The 16,744-nt window shown below is 34.0% G+C and overlaps 3 protein-coding genes across 3 annotated transcripts; 1 reads left to right on the top strand and 2 right to left on the bottom strand.

The window, feature by feature from the left end:
* Positions 1-525: 525 nt before the first annotated feature.
* NKAIN (Sodium/potassium-transporting ATPase subunit beta-1-interacting protein) lies at positions 526-4,337 on the bottom strand. The gene is made up of 5 exons (XM_073089000.1): positions 4,058-4,337; positions 3,836-3,973; positions 3,564-3,644; positions 3,153-3,405; positions 526-2,796 (listed from the first exon to the last, which is right to left on the bottom strand). Exons 1-5 carry the CDS (start codon positions 4,109-4,111, stop codon positions 2,072-2,074), a joined length of 1,251 nt encoding a protein of 416 aa, XP_072945101.1. The 5' UTR covers positions 4,112-4,337; the 3' UTR covers positions 526-2,071.
* Positions 4,338-4,555: 218 nt separating this feature from the next.
* Uch (Ubiquitin carboxyl-terminal hydrolase) lies at positions 4,556-5,670 on the top strand. The gene is made up of 2 exons (XM_073089011.1): positions 4,556-4,716; positions 4,827-5,670. The coding sequence occupies exon 2, from the start codon at positions 4,833-4,835 to the stop codon at positions 5,520-5,522; it is 690 nt and encodes a 229-aa protein (XP_072945112.1). The 5' UTR covers positions 4,556-4,716; positions 4,827-4,832; the 3' UTR covers positions 5,523-5,670.
* A 1,451-nt stretch (positions 5,671-7,121) lies between these two features.
* Positions 7,122-16,214, bottom strand: LOC140754036 (major facilitator superfamily domain-containing protein 12). The gene is made up of 8 exons (XM_073088946.1): positions 15,814-16,214; positions 15,506-15,713; positions 14,793-14,877; positions 14,255-14,443; positions 13,698-13,995; positions 13,217-13,367; positions 12,769-12,896; positions 7,122-7,303 (listed from the first exon to the last, which is right to left on the bottom strand). The coding sequence occupies exons 1-8, from the start codon at positions 16,091-16,093 to the stop codon at positions 7,248-7,250; spliced, it is 1,395 nt and encodes a 464-aa protein (XP_072945047.1). The 5' UTR covers positions 16,094-16,214; the 3' UTR covers positions 7,122-7,247.
* Positions 16,215-16,744: the final 530 nt, after the last annotated feature.

Here is a 16,744-nt window from a genome sequence, read left to right as displayed (position 1 = left end):
GGTTTATATTAATTATACATAATTACAATGCTCGATACACTGTTTTATTTAATGACAAGTAACTGATACCATATAAAATAACACCCAAATGTATTTAATATACTAGCCACCCGGCATGTTGCGTTTCCATATAAATAAAAAAAATGTTAAGGGTGAACAACCCTTATCACTTAGGGGTATGAAAAATTGATAATAGCCGGTTCTCAGACCTACTGAATATGCATATAAAATTTGGTGAAAATCGGTAAAGCCGTTTCGGAAGAGTACGGTAACTAACATTGTGCCTTCTTGAAGGGGTAACTGAAAACATGAGGCCTGTTTTTAATCTATAGCCCAGCATGGTTTTCAAAAAAGATTCAGATTTATGAATTATTAATATAACTATCGCAAATATGTAAAAAATTACAGGTATCACCTGTATTTGTCAACATTATAGTAAACACAGTAGAAATGTCTACTAATTCACACTGCAATCACATTACAGAATACAGATAGAGGGTAGCATATAAAATATAAATAAAAGAATAATAATTCATAGATGTATATTTGGTATAAAAGTAATGAAAAAGTTTGACTGCAACTTAGGATATCTTAATCTAATAAAGCTCGTTTTTCCTACACATACTGGTCGAGTGAATGGAATAAACACATTTGCAGTACATGTGTTATTTTGTGTATATAAATCATGATCACTGAAGTGTTATTTGAGCACTATAAATTACTTACGAATTGAGGCTTTAAGACCACGGTCGCACAGGTACGGCGACAGTGATTTATTAAAAACAAACTCATAAACATAGGGCCGTGGTAGCAACGACGATCGCCCATCGCGAAAATTATTTGATTATATCATAGAAAATTATTGTCCGTGCTGAATAAAATTTTAGGCGATAATTTCATTCTTGTAAATCTATGGCGACGCGACATTATATTTATGTGCGAAGGACTTGATTCCCAGACCCAAGTAGTGCCACTAGTCACTAAGCGATGTGGCCACAAATCGCCGACTTATCGCCACTGCTGTATGAACCTGCTTTTTTGTCGTCGCCTTACATGTGTGACCGCGACCTAAAGAAACGTGTAGTGGACATACTGTATTGAATTACCTTTGTGCAGGATATAAATGCAGATAAAATTTCACATTTACTATGGTGATATATAAATTACAAAAACAATGTAAATGATAGATATATTGCCCTATGAATATATCTTATAAAAATTTAAGTATATCAAATATTCATGATAATAATATAAAATTTTAAACAAAAGTTCAATTCAGATTTTCTTGGACGGATACATTTAGAAACCCTGATTTCTGAACACAAGTAAATGTATAGAAATATTATTAAGTACTTTCAATATGATCATCATAAACCAACAAAGACTTCACTACAATTAAAACTTAATATCTACTTATTGAAAAGTCATAAAAAATAGAAGTACATGTGTATACAAAATATTTTGTCAATATACTTGCCAAAGTAATTAATATATATGTATTATCAACGAAGTCGATAGTGGTAAAGTCAGAAACAAGGAATGTGTATTTTGTACAACAATAGTAACAAATTTATAAGACTTAAGAAATCTACAACATCAAACAACCACATAAAAGAAAGATAATAGTGATGTAAAAAAATTCGATATAACTAAATATGATTAAAGATTCACCTTCCTCCATTCAAAACAATACAACAATTGAGAAACCTACAAACAAATTCGATTGAGCTAGAAGTGAGCTTCACTGGATAAGGCACATGAAATAGAATAAGGTTATCTTACCCATTCAGAATTCAGCACAGGGCCACTCAAGTTAGCATGCTTTGTAATCTCGTACATTATATATGATTTTTTTTAATCATAAACTTTTTGTAGCAAAGGTTAGGGGTAGGGCATCATGCCCGAAAAGCGCTATTTGTGAGTAGTGAAAAAAATTGAACAGCATGTTACATGTGGCTAAATGTAGTGGTATGTATGATATGTATTGAAAAGTATTAAGTTCGAGTGCTTTTTTTTATAAATGCTCGAGATCCCCACTGCCTCGGTCGGGTAAGATGGCATAAATTCGTAATTAAGGCAAAACGCTATAAGTGTCAGTAGTCGGCTGGTATGCGGCAGGCTGGTAGGCGGGCGGGCCGGGCGCCTGCGGCGTGGCGCGCGCGCTGTAGGGCGGCGCGGGCGGCGGCGCGGGCCAGCCCTCCGCGTAGCCGCAGCCGCCCGCGCCGTACGGCGGCGACTCGCACGCCGGCGCCGCCTCGGCCCGACTCTCGTAGCTCGGCGCCGCCTCGTACCCGCGCCCGATGTTGTCGTATGCCGGCATGTTCGCCTCGTAGGTTTTAGCCGAGTCGTACCCGCTCGGCTCGTTATAGGGCCCGACCACGTCGTGGCTGGACGTCGGTCCTCCCCTCCTTATCGTGTCGTATCGGTTGGTCATTATCGGCACGGACTCCGCTTGCGGCGGCGGAGGATCGTAGCCGTCGTCCGACCGAGCTGCGCCCTCTCGATCCGGGATGTGGTACGAGGCCGGCCGCGCCGCGTGGAAGTTCGAGTAGGACGAGTGCGCTGAAGTGGGTCGTGACGGCCGCGAGTCGCGTGGCAGTGAAGCGTTCGATGCTAGATACCCCGCGTTTCTGTATGACCTCCGCGACCTTCTAACAGATGAACCGTTACCTCGCGATCCAGAACGTCGCTTCACACGCCGAGGCGTCATAGGTTTTAAAGAACTCTCACTAACAGTAGTATCGGTGGGACTAAGCTCTATTGTATACACTTGACGTCGTGGTAGAGTACTTTTATCTGCAAAAAATAAACTATATAGGTAATATGACTCAGTAGGAAAAGTAAAACTACTAGTATTACTAATTAAACCTTGGGATTATAAACGCCAGTGCAATTCCAAGGTCTTGAACATTATTATACATTTTTCTCTTTTTAGCAATTTATTTCTTTACTTTTTTTTTATTTGAAAGCAATTAGATTTATTGTCATCTATAAACATTTTGAAAGATTGTGCAATTTTAAATTATGGTTAAATGTCGACAACTGGGCAAACTATTTCTGCAACTTATTGTTAAAGGTTATTATATATTTTCATTAATTTAAACATATAGAACAAACATTAAATGAAAACTGATCTTAAATAATATTTTTACCTGAAGTTGGCTTCTGTTGCTTAAAGGATCTAATGGCTACAAGTACAGTAAGTGGCAAGGCAGTGATAGTTAAAACAGCAGCCAAAGCTGACTGAGCTAACTCGACGTGGTTCCACTGGAAGAAACAGCCATCAACTCTGGCAGGTCTCCAAGTGCCGGGTCCATCAATTTCCCCCCACACAGGCTGACACCCCCAGCCATTGCCCTCCCACCAACTTACACTGCCAGTCCCTAAGGACAGTAAGCCACTCTCCTAGAAAGCAATAATCATTATTTCAAAGATTATTTTATGTGGCGAAAAACATAAAATTGAGAGATTATTATATATTATGATTACGAACTTATGACATAACTTTGTTAGAATTGTTTAGATTGAAGACTATAATAGTTTATGAATAAAATAAATCTTACCCTATTTAAGGTGCCCAAATTAAGATAGTAACAAATTAAAAATATATTCCAGGTCAACCACATAAAGCTCCATATTACATACTGCAAAAGAATCAAATAATATAGCAACATATTCAACATTTGTTTGAAAAATAAAATGATAATATAATGAATTATTGGTCTTAAATTTGTGCAAGCACGTTATTTTGTTGAATAAATGTTTATAGATTACTTGTCCAGACTACTTTAATTAATATAATTATTTATTTTCATTATATGTATTGTTTACTTACGGCAAGAAGATATTTGGTTATATACTGAACAGCTCCAAAAGATCCAAAAATGATCAACAAAATGTTTACAAAGTTTGCAATTATTGGCAACCACATATAACCCAGGAAATCAAACACTTGTCTTTGTACTGTTACAATCTGCAATAAATACATACAATCATAAGAATAATATACTTTTTAAATAGTTCATACAATTACTTAGTCTAATAAACCTTTACGTACCAACTCAAGTATACACACAATTAACAACAATGTCCTAAGTCCACAAACGGCCATTTCGAATCGATGTTTTTGTCACAATTTCATTACTCATGACTAAAACACTAACTTTTACTACGGTTACTAAAACCCATGGCAAGAAATGTGACGAATATAAATGGAATGCACGGTTACAGCGCCAGTTAAAAAGGTATATCTTAAAACTTTACGAAAATCACACAGGTTCTATTTCACTAGACAACGCTGACAGTAACTGATGACATGACATACATGACACTGACATAAATAAAGTAATGTATATTAATGACAAAGTACATGTCATATTATTGAGAATAGAGTATTTAGTACTATCTTTATCTTTAATACTATTCATATTTACAACGTGATTGCAGACTTCTTACCCCGTTATCATAATATTATTATTACAGTACAACGTCGTTAACATATATCAAAACTTTTACTTTATAATTTATCTTACTCTGTGACATATGTCTAATTCTGAATTGTCTCATCTGTCTGTTGGCTACGGGCTGACTTTCAGAATTTGATTTGAATAATCGATTTTTCTAGCCTGTAAGTTGGACACCTTCAAGTGTGATACTTACGCATATTACGTTAATTTCTAGTATAATTTCGTGTTACCGAAGATTTCCTTGTAAGCTGTGAGTATACATCGTTATATTTATAAGCTACTACCTTTATTTCAATTTCTATCTTTCGAGTTTCAACCATTTCTATAACGCCGGTAATAAAATCCTCATTATAATTTCAGACCGAAATGGCGGAAACTCTCGTACCTCTTGAATCCAATCCCGAAGTAATGAACAAATTCCTCGAAAAAGTTGGTGTTCCACCAAAATATAACATCGTAGACGTTATGGGCTTGGAACCTGAGATGTTATCGTGGGTTCCAAGGCCCGTTCTTGCTGTGACTCTCCTGTTTCCTCTTTCGGATGCTTACGAACAGCATAAACAACAAGAAGAAAATCAGATATCATCAAAGAGCCAAGAAATTTCCAGTAATCTTTTCTACATGAAACAAAATATTCATAATGCATGCGGCACGGTGGCTCTCGTCCACAGCGTCGCTAACAACACCGATAAAATCGCGCTGAATACTGGACATTTGCAACGTTTCTTGGAGCAAGCTAAGAGTGTTGATCCAGCTACTCGTGGGGAATTGCTTGTGATGAGTGATGGCATAATTAATGCTCATAAAGAATTGGCTGAAGAGGGCCAAACTAGTAAACCAAAGGATGATGAACCCATTAATCATCATTTTATTACATTTGTCCATAAGGATGGAATACTGTATGAATTAGATGGTCGTAAAGCATTTCCTATTAACCATGGTCCCACCACTCCTGACACTCTTCTGGAAGATGCTGCAAAGGTTTGCAAGGAGTTTATGGCCAGAGATCCCAATGAAGTGCGTTTTACAGTTGTAGCTTTGGTAGAATCAGAGTGAAGAAACTTTGATACTCAACAAGTCTGCTATTTTTCTATGTCAAGCTATGTGCTTTCAGTCATTTTGAACTAACTTTGGTATTTAATACTTTGTAATACAAGCTATGCTTAGCTACGCCTTATGTGATATTAAAGAAGTATTTATTTTATACTTTCGTATTATTTATAAAATATGTACCTAGTTTGCAATAAATCATTCATAAACTATTTACTACAATTTTATTATACTGTTATTGTTCAAATCATAGTAACACAAGTACCTACATGATTTATTTTAGACACACTACTGATTCCTGATTACTGTGATTACATTTGCTAAATAATCAAGCTTTATCAAAGTCAATAACAGAATTTTTAAAGGCTTCTTAAAAAAATATATTATTTTGATTACTGTTTTATTAAATAAATAATAGACAAATGTTCTAATCAAGCAAGTTAGTTCAGTACTTTCACAAACATTGGTTATGCAAGATATTGTCAAAAGAGTACTTTAGAATGCTTGGTCCGCAAGGTTTCAAAGAACTTATGCAAGACGATCAAAAACCTCAAAAAACAATATAAGGTATATTTTGATAAGGATTTTCAAATTTTTGTAATTACAGGTATTCTAATCCATCTTTCAATAAGTACCTACTTATAAAATGCTTTTGTAACTTTTTTACACTATTTGTTTTAGATGTGTTTTAAACTAGTAGCCTAGGAAAGAAATCATAAATCTTAAAGGTGTAATCTAAATATATCATACGTCCAAGTTATATATACGGAATCGAAGCGTAGCCAATCCTGTCTAGACACTCATAGGGGCTTCAGTAGCGACGATTACGTATCGATTGATTTGTGAAAACACGCGATTACATCACGTAAGTAGTACCTAAGTAACGAGCTGTGTTCGTGGAAGCCTTTATGTATTGACATAAGAGTTTGATGAATAAGAATATGAACATACTACTAGCTATATCCACAACAGGTTCTGTAATAAAATGGATACCGACTACTTAGGGATATTAATTAAATATGTACTATGTAGCCATAGAACATTCTGTTGTCTCGAGTCTCGTCTCTATGAACGTTACCATAGGTGTAGCCAGGTTGTCCCTGTAGTTCCAGAACCAGAATTGGACTATGGTATTCCATGCCTGTCGTAAGAAGAGACTAAAAGGGGGCTTTCGAGGATGCGGGCGGCAAAAGTGAGAGGTCAAACCGACCGGCCAGCGACCCCGGGAAGGACGGCGGTACGTTGAGCGCATGCCGTGCTCACCACGGGGCTACACGCTCAGAGGACTCTTGTTGCATTCCTTTGGACTTTGGAGATCACCGACTTCCCTACGCAGCGCTGAGGACGGCCGTCGGGGGTTTTTTGTGCGATAAAAAATCCACATAACTCCGTGTCGCGGCCGTGTGTCCACGGCGTCAAAGGGCGTCAAGTACCTTTTGAAGGATTCCCCCTCGTCACCAAAAAAGTGTGGGGGTAAGTCATAGATTAGTACTAATCTACGGGGTAAGCGCACACTTGTGCTAGATACACTGACACCTTTTTTCCTTTTATAAAGGGAATGCTATGATATCAATTCATGAAGAGATGGTTTAATTTAAACTAGTATTTATTATAAATATCAATATATCTTTTTATTTATCTATAAAAATAAATGTACATAATGTTATTAATATTCATTGGAATGTGTGTGGAACAAAGAAATGTTTAACATTAAAAATATATGTTATTAAATTAAATATCTGGTTCTACTTGTATTTCGTCGTCCACTGCATTTATACTTGAATGGCCTGAAATAAAAATTGAAAATGTAAATCAATGACGCGGGTAATCAAAAGATTTAATTAAAAGGGCTATTAACGATAAAACATAAAGACTGGTAAAATCCAACAGTATTATACATATTACATCAAGTTACTGTAAAAGCCCGAAGTATGATAAATCTTGAGATTTACCAACGTAAAATTATCTAACGTTAATTGGTAAATGTCCGCACTTTTATTAAAAAACAGCCAATTTCGGATTTTTCAGATAGAGTTTGGTCAATATTAGGATTTATCCAATACCAAACGCAAGATGTAACAATTTTATATGTTATCGTCGTTAATAAGAAGCTTGGATATTAACGATATCATATTTTTATAACGTTACATTAAAGTAATAAGTGACGCATTTGATACTACAGTTTAAAAACAGATGCGGGTAGGTGAAGTGGGGACGACACCTTAAAGGCGCTCGAATTAACAGAGAGCGACATTCTGGTCGGAGACTTCAGCAAGAGCAGTCGAATAACGGAGATACTTGTGTAGTTATAATACTTCTAATCACTAGTGTGAACTTACTTACGTATAATTGTTATATCGTTACTCTGTACCGTTTATGTGACTATATTATTACATGACTTCAAGACCTACAAGATGAGTTTGATTTCATCAGAAGTGTACAAGAACCAGCTCACAATCATGGACGGCGATTCGTAAGTACGAACATACTTGACACAGGAATAAAAACCGTGAGTTAAAACATTATTATGTCATATGTGAATTCATCTTGGTAGAATAAGTAAAAATGGGGGTAGATAAATGTCGTTGATGTAAGGGAAAACTCATTTGAATTAAGAAAATGGATAGATTGAGACTAGTAATTCAATGAAATGTTAATACCCTCTGAAAATGATATACTTAAATTTTGTGAACAAACTTTACTCTTATCAAATTACTTGTTAACATTGTAAACTGAGGTGTTTACTTCAAAATAAGTGCATTTTCTGTGAAGAAGTGTCTAAAAGTAATTTTGCAAGGCAGTTCTTGTGGTAAATCTGTCCATTTGGTTAAATTCTGTGGTGTAAAAAGTAAATCCTAATTGTTCTAAAGTTACACCTACTTTGAAATATATAGAAATACACGTACTTATGAAAATATTTTAAGGATCTTTAATCTTAAATGTCAGGCTTTATAGATATGGGAACCTAATGGTTGTTAATATAGGCTAATGTACGCCAGAAATTGCATACAGGTTAGATTTGAATTTATTTTTGATAACTTTTAATGTTTCAAACGGGGTTTACGTATATGCGTTTGTTTTTATTGTATGGAAGGGACTATGCGGTAGCAACAAACGCAGTTACAGAGTACAGTATACCTACTTGATATAAGTGACACGTTTATTAAGTTGCAAAATTTTGATTATTCATAATTGTACAGAAATGTATAATATCTACGTGGTACATATTTAACTGCCTGCAAAAAAGTATCACGACCACGGTATTGAGTGGCTGAGTGTACCCAGGAGGGAAATGGTAAATGAGTTTAAGGTTTATTGTTTTTTTTTTTTTGGATATTAATTGACTATATTTAAAAATAAACTTGCATTCACATCTACATTGTTCACATTTTCATTTTATAAATCAATGAAAGTTTCCTTTTGATTTCATATACTTGATACGTAATTGTTATGAAAGAAGCATACGTACGTTGCCAAATTTAGATTTCCATCAATTCTAGGCGAATTCACGCAGTACTGTGTACTACTGTGTTTTGACTCCCATAAAGTATAAATGCACATTAGTTAATGATCTATAAGAAAACTGAGAAACTTATGCGCAGCGGTCTTTGGAATATTATATATAAAAATATCTCTCTTATCTCCCATTCTACTTCAGACTGACTCACTTATACATAATATTAAATGTCTGTTTTAAATTTAGTATGCAACGTTTCGTTTTGTATTAATATTTCTTTACATCTCGTAATTTTAAATCTTTAAATTTCAATTTGAATTTGACACATTACACGTCCTTTTGGTTTGAAAATTGGGCACTATCAAATACTGGTAAATGAAGTTTGTACCTTAAACGTTGAGACGCTTAGACTATCGATATTATTAATTATGTGAGCCATTTACGAAATGATAAACGGGATCCACTTTGTATGGGATTGAGAATAAATTATTTTAAGTAAAATAATAATAATAATAATAATAAATTGATGCTTTTATAACTTGAGCTTAGTTCTATTTACAAGTTACAGCAATTAAGTTATTATACGTATTAAGTGAGAAACGGTCACTGAAGCCTACATAAATTTAGATAGTCTCTTGTATACCATATTTAAAATGAGTCTTGCCTGCGACTTTGTTCATGTGGAGTCAGAATATAATTTGAATTGCATTTTTAAAACGAGTCTTGCCTGCGACTTTGTTCATGTGGATTCAAAATATAATTTGAATTGCATTTTTAAAACGAGTCTTGCCTGCGACTTTGTTCATGTGGATTCAAAATATAATTGGAATTATACAATGCCCTCTGTCAAGATCACGGAGTACGTTAGTAATTTGGAATTGTCCATTACCTGGTCATGTAATGTTTTTTAAAAAAAATGTATACTTTTGACATCGACTTCGTAGTTTTGGTTTTAATGCATTTTCAAATATACAAACCGACAGACAATTTTTCTTTTTCAAATATATTCGATGTAAACACGTGAAGATTTCATTCTTATTATATGTATATCATAGCCAAATGAATAATAATGTAATCAAATAAAAGCATAGGTACATTTCGATGGGATTTTCTTATACAATAATTTACTTTTCATATAAATTTCATACGGTTCACAATTGCGTCATGTCTAGGTTTTCTCTATAGAAACATCGAGCATCTCCTTGAGAGTGTTGGTTGTAAATGATACATATTATATTAATATAATCTATATAGATATTACGCACTAATATAATTTTTATTACAAACTATATAAAAGTCAGGTGAAGCCGAGGCGTTTGAAATATATATAATAAATATGAATTGTTCGGTAATAAGGTGTATCATAAGATAGTTTGACTAACTGTTTGTTTGGCTGGCTGGTATAAAATCATGATCAACTTTAATAGACCTTTTTCAGGTCATAGAAATTTTAGGTTGTGATTGATAAGGAGCCACATGTTATGTAAAACAGTTATAGTTTTAAATCTGACGATCGTGATGAGACAAAATTAGAATCGGACAAGATTATTAAAATCATGTCATGTCATAGGTAAAAATCGAATTCAAATATTCCGTTACATACATACAGGTCAAGTTAATAAAAGCGTGGCAAAAATAAAAGCGTGTTTAAAAAAAATCTTTTATCAGTTGTAGACACAAATAAGTATAGTTAAATAATGGCCGGTTTCTGAAGTCATTTTTCTTGGTAGGTAGTTTACGAGTGTGTATTCAATAACACTATCCGTTTGATAACTACCTACGGAAAAAAAAAATCCGCTTCCGAGGAACTCAATGTAAGACAAGGTCTGTTTAAACTCCGTTTAGATTAACGGACCATTTTAATGTGTTTATTCTTTCCATAACATTATTTGATTTTTTTTTAAAAACGACGTTTGCGTAAAGTCTAGCAAATCTTCCTTAGTATAATGCATAACTTTTACAGTAAAATAGCCCAAACTATAACTTCCTTATGGGAATCTTAATTTAAAACTTTTGGTGAAATAAAAAAAAAAAAAAAAAAAAAAAAAAAAGTTAAGTAGTTAAGCCATACACAATTGACAAGTATGTCGCTGACGTGAACGCATGGGTCCTTTGCTTTGTTAATTAAATTTTGAAATTCATGTAATAGTATGTATTATTATAACTGAATATAAATTCAATTTAATGTAATGAAATTTCTTTCTGACTTTCAAAAGTGGGTTATGTGGCCCTACTTTGAAAGAAATAATTTGAATTTGTGATAAATAACGTAAAAAAATTGGGTTCATACAACTTATACGTGTTATATTGTGTGAAATTCATGGTTAGTTTACCATTATTTAGTCTTTAACTTTGATATCATTCATTTCAAATATTCACGATATATTATTATTTTGATACTGCTTCATCAGTTGATAAAAGACGTACATTGGAAAGGCAACTATTTGTATAAAATAACATTGTAATAATTAAAAGAAGTACTAAGTAGTAATAAAATAATTTTATAATAGTATTTTGAGTCGCACAGATTCATTTAGTGGCCAACTATAGATCTATCTATCTATCAGTATAACAGTTATTGAACAGGTTGTTGAGCATTCCGAAATGGACTAATAAGATAAACGTCGTTATTCTGATGCGTAACTTTATCGAATCAATAGTTGTTGGAGATTTAACTATTAGACTTAGAATCCAGACATAAGTAAAGTGGGCAGCTAGATGTTGTCATTACTGTAGGTGTAGGAAACTTTTTTTAGTTTGATTTTTATTTATCTGTAGTTAAGATGGATTAGTGCAGATGCCTCGAGCAGTGTAATGTTCGCGGGTGTCTCTTGGTGATGCATATGGTTGGGTGTATGTATGTATGTATGTTGGGTGGATGTATTACATTGAGTGAATATTGCATTTTTAGAGTAAATTTGAGTTGAGCACTGGCCGAATGTTATCGTAAACAAGGTATAAAAACTGCGGTGATACATGACTAGAGTGATCCTATATGAACATCACCTAGTTTAAACCGTGTGTTTTATTATTTAACAATGGTCTAATGCATTCGCTTCAATACCTGTCGCGCATATGACATTTATGTAAAGAGTCCTTATGAACTATGCCTGCAACAGAAATCCGTGGTGAACACTGTTGGGGCAGATTTATAACCTAGGTAATACACAACTAGTGTGATTCTATATGAACATCACCTAGTTTAAGCCTTGGTTCGGATCAACAGTTCGGGCTTTTTACATGCGAGTCGGTATTGCAAGAAAATGCGTAGAGTTTAAGCCATGTTTTTGATAAACAGTTCGGGCCTCTTACGTGCGAGTCGGTATTACAAGAAAATGTGTAACTCTTCTGGACTTAGGCATTAAACAACTGGTTTTCTTTTGCAGCTCTTGCATCAGACCATACACGATCGAGGACGAACGTGTGAGCAGGACGGCCGAATGTTATCGTCGTTAATAAGAAGCTTGGATATTAACGATATCATATTTTTATAACGTTACATTAAAGTAATAAGTGACGCATTTGATACTACAGTTTAAAAACAGATGCGGGTAGGTGAAGTGGGGACGACACCTTAAAGGCGCTCGAATTAACAGAGAGCGACATTCTGGTCGGAGACTTCAGCAAGAGCAGTCGAATAACGGAGATACTTGTGTAGTTATAATACTTCTAATCACTAGTGTGAACTTACTTACGTATAATTGTTATATCGTTACTCTGTACCGTTTATGTGACTATATTATTACATGACTTCAAGACCTACAAGATGAGTTTGATTTCATATATTATACTCACTGTTATTAGTAAGAGCCTCTGAGGTCAATTTAGGTAACAGTAGAGTAAGTACAAGTCCGAGAATAGTAGCACCACCGCAAACCCATGACAAAACATCACGGTAGTATGTAACGCCGCCCGCGTCTGCACTGTAAGGAGAAAACATTTTTAATTAGGGGTGGCTCTACCCGCATGGACTCTACGCATTTAACCTTTAGTTTATAACCTTTAGTTTTGCAAATACCGCAAGTTCTCATGTTTACATGAATGTCCCATTATAATCGATTCAGGTTTTTCTAAAGCATTCAAATCAAGCCAAAAAGGTTGAACATATTGTTTTTTCGAAAATAAGGCGACTTTTGACGAACAAAAACAAATCTACCTACCAATATTGCGTACCTAAATAAGATTTAGAAATACTTTTGTAGCTCAATTTATGTTACATTAAATATTCGAGAAATTAACTTACTAGTGTTGTATAACAGCAATGGCGACACCACAGGCGAGTTTATCTGTAAAGCTCATAAGCCCATAAATAAATGCGGAGGCTTCAGTGCTCGAACCAACCAAATCAGCAGTGAGTGCCAGGCTTGTGACTAACATCTGAGCGCCTCCAAATCCTGGAATAAGTAATCATTTAAATTTACTTATTATTATAAATCTTTAGGTAAGGTATATAGTTAAACATATATTTAGATTCTATGTTATCCATTTTATAAATGGTTCTTATAAAAATCTTCCAAAAACATAGAACCAATAAAACAATCATATCAGTGTAAAAATTTTAAAAACTACAAATATCATTACATTTAATAATGAGCCTACAATAGTTAAGTAGATACTAATAATGTGTTTACAAGTCAGTGTTAATCTCAAAGAAAATGTTGTAACTACTGATTGATAATAATATTAGTAATACACAATCAATACTTGTTATCTTTGTTACTAACCTATTAGAACTGCAACAACATAAATGTAATAGACTTTGTAAGTATCATCCGAGTCAATATAAATCCAGATAAAACCAGCAAGTGAACATGCGGAGCCCACAAGGTAGTTTATTTTGCGGGTAATGGATGGTGGGGCCAACCTATGTACGCCAGCTGCAGCTAAGCTCCCTAGATACAGGGCGAGCGGCACCACTGCGAGAGCCCGGGCAGCCAACCCCAGTGTCCGATGGAGGTACAAGGGAATCATTACTTGTGATACATTCACTACTAACCTTGTACTCATGTAAATACCTGCAACCTGAAAACAGGCAAGGCATTTATGATTTAAAAAAGTGGGTGTTTACTTATGTATGGATGTAAGAAATTGGTGACCATATTTAATGAAATAGATAAAATATAATGCATGTCGTATTGTATCATATCATAACTAAAAAATATTTTTTATGAAAAATTTGCAATATTTTGTCAGTATTAGTAATATTTAAATATTAGCATTGTGATTAAAACTTATGAATCATCAAGTATCAATATTAACTATTAAATATGATAACACTTGCCTGATATAATTGAAATTTCCGGAACATACTACAATGAAGTGTATTGCCATTGTCTTCAATTAAGGATACTTGACTTCTTGGTGGTTTTTCAGTGACTGCAAAATGGAAAACAACAGACGCTGCAGTGCCCACACTTATGACTATATACATAACATTTCTGAACTTCCAGGCATCTGACGGTCCCACTTGCTGAAAAATATAGTCATAATAATATTAGTATTGTTTGTGAAAATATTGATATCTACTTTCAGGTGTTGCTGACATTGGTGATAGAGTGGGATTAATTTATTTAATAATTATGTATGTATCTGTCTATTTTTACAGAATAATTTAGTGTAATTTTCTTAACTAATTATAAAAAAACATATTTCAAATAATTGTTTTGGTAACCCAATTGGTAATCATGATAAAATACCATATTTGAGTATTGTGGCACGATTGTAATACTAATTGTGTGTACTGAATACTGATTAATTATTATTAATTGGATTATGAACTGTTTTCCTCTTGGTAAACATAATAATTATTTCATACAAACCTCCTTATCACAGTTTCCAGTTAAATGTAATATAACCCAAGTGATAATATATACAAATAAGTTTGAAAACACTGTAAATCCATATCTAAAAAAGAGGGAATATATTAGTATGCTTTTACCAGGCACTCTCACCTTACCCTACACAAGTAAAATTTATATTACATAAAACTTGAATACTGATGGTAGAATAAGCGAAGCAATATTGAGTCAAAGAGTATGTACATTTTGACTTAATATATTATCCAAATTTATGGTTTCAATAAGTATAATTTTGAAAGTGGTGGAACTGTCTGTATTTTGACTTCAGTGGCACCATTGTCACACCTGTTATTGCATTACAACAGCAGTGTTAACGGATTCCGTGCGGATGTGGCACAACTGTGGTGCCATCCACATTTGGTTTGGTTTGATTTGGATTTGGTTAAGCAGCATTGTGTTTTGGTTTAAAGGGAGACATACTTAATTAAGGCCTTCCAAGTTACTTCTCAGGAGTAGCAACAAATCAGTGGTTAACTTCAGGCAATACTGACTAAGCTAATCTGGAGTACATTAAATACAGATATTGATGGCAGTAGCCATTTACCATTCATTGGACCTCAACCTTGTTTTCTAGTGCTTAATTATAACAAAAAAGACTAAATTACAATATTTATAATTTAGTGTACATAAGTTAGTATTTTATTTGAATTTACCTTATATTTCAATGATTTTACCTTATAGCTGTAAGATGAGTTCTAGTATGAGGATCATCAGCTAATTCTGGTATTAAACTCAAGTGTGATATCTGTACAGCCGCCCATCCAATTTGGAAGATTATTATGAAGGAGGCAAAATAAAACATTTGCGCCCATTTGTGTGTCATGGAACATCCAATACATTCAGAAAAAATAAAAGGAAATGATGCTAAAACACAAAATGTCCCTGCAAACAAAGAAAGTGAAAACCATACAATTAATAATTAAAAAGTATTTGGATTCATATATGAATATATTACATTTTAATTTTATAAAAAAAAACATACCAAAAAAATGCCATAATTTTCTTCTGCCATACCTCGCACTAATAGAATTGTCTGTGTGATCAGAATGATAGCCTACAAACGGGGTAGAAAGGGCGTCTACTATTTGTCCTATTAACATTAAATTGCCGGCTTGCGATGCGGTAAACTCTAGCACGAGGTGGAAAAACACTAAAAAATACGTAAACCACAAACTTGCACAGACATCATTTAATATATGTCCAATACCGTAACCTAATTGCAGTTTAACGCTCGTAGAAATATCAACAAATTCATTATCCATTTTCGCACGCTTTAGGTAAGACTTAAAACACTAAACTTTAGAAACTACTTTAACTTCAGAAACATTAATAACGATATGTTGCTCTTAAGTACTACATTAAGTCCTAATTAAGTAACTTAAGTACATTAAGTACTAATTATATGACTACGCTATTATTTATTTGTGAAAAGAAAATTAAATGCCTTAAAAACACAAAGTGAACAGATCTAAATAACAAAATGACCGATTCTGTCTGGTTAACGTCAATGAGTCATTGACTTGACATTCACGTTATATTGACAAACAACAATAATGTCAATGTCAATAATATAAAATAAGAAATGACACTGACGTGAATAAGATGCGTTCAATGTTTATGTAAACCCATAACCTAAAACCTGCATATTTGCTCAACCGTCATTTTCCGTAAGCCACACCACCTATATAGAAAATGGAAATGGCGAGGGAATTTTTTCAACTAGGTAAAATTAAAGCGTTTAACATTTAGTTACATATAATTTATTAAAGAGCATAGTGTGACCGTGAAACTAGCACAGGAATTGCCAGCAGAGCACTTAAAAATGATAACCTCTGCTTTATGCCTCTGCTATATAATGCTAATTTCACACAGCAGAGTGTGTCCGTGAAAGCACAGCAGCAAAACAGTACTAC

Source organism: Epargyreus clarus, unplaced genomic scaffold (assembly GCF_041222505.1).
Source record: "Epargyreus clarus isolate Ecla_fem2 unplaced genomic scaffold, WU_Ecla_fem_2.2 ptg000003l, whole genome shotgun sequence".
Taxonomy (NCBI): Eukaryota; Metazoa; Arthropoda; class Insecta; order Lepidoptera; family Hesperiidae; genus Epargyreus; species Epargyreus clarus.
Note: the sequence above shows the minus strand (reverse complement) of the source record. Positions and strands in the feature narration are given on the sequence as shown.

Bases quoted from the DNA above. Each gene is read 5' to 3' on its own strand.
- NKAIN (XM_073089000.1), bottom strand. From the start codon at position 4,111: ATGGCCGTTTGTGGACTTAGGACATTGTTGTTAATTGTGTGTATACTT. The intron at 3,645-3,835 runs GTAAGTAAACAA...ATTCTTTTGCAG, and splicing joins TAACCAAATATCTTCTTGCC to TATGTAATATGGAGCTTTAT. The intron at 2,797-3,152 runs GTAAAAATATTA...TATTTTTTGCAG, and splicing joins GCAACAGAAGCCAACTTCAG to ATAAAAGTACTCTACCACGA.
- Uch (XM_073089011.1), top strand. From the start codon at position 4,833: ATGGCGGAAACTCTCGTACCTCTTGAATCCAATCCCGAAGTAATGAAC.
- LOC140754036 (XM_073088946.1), bottom strand. From the start codon at position 16,093: ATGGATAATGAATTTGTTGATATTTCTACGAGCGTTAAACTGCAATTA. The intron at 15,714-15,813 runs GTATGTTTTTTT...CTTTGTTTGCAG, and splicing joins AAAATTATGGCATTTTTTTG to GGACATTTTGTGTTTTAGCA. The intron at 13,368-13,697 runs GTTAGTAACAAA...TACTTATTCCAG, and splicing joins TGTTGTTGCAGTTCTAATAG to GATTTGGAGGCGCTCAGATG.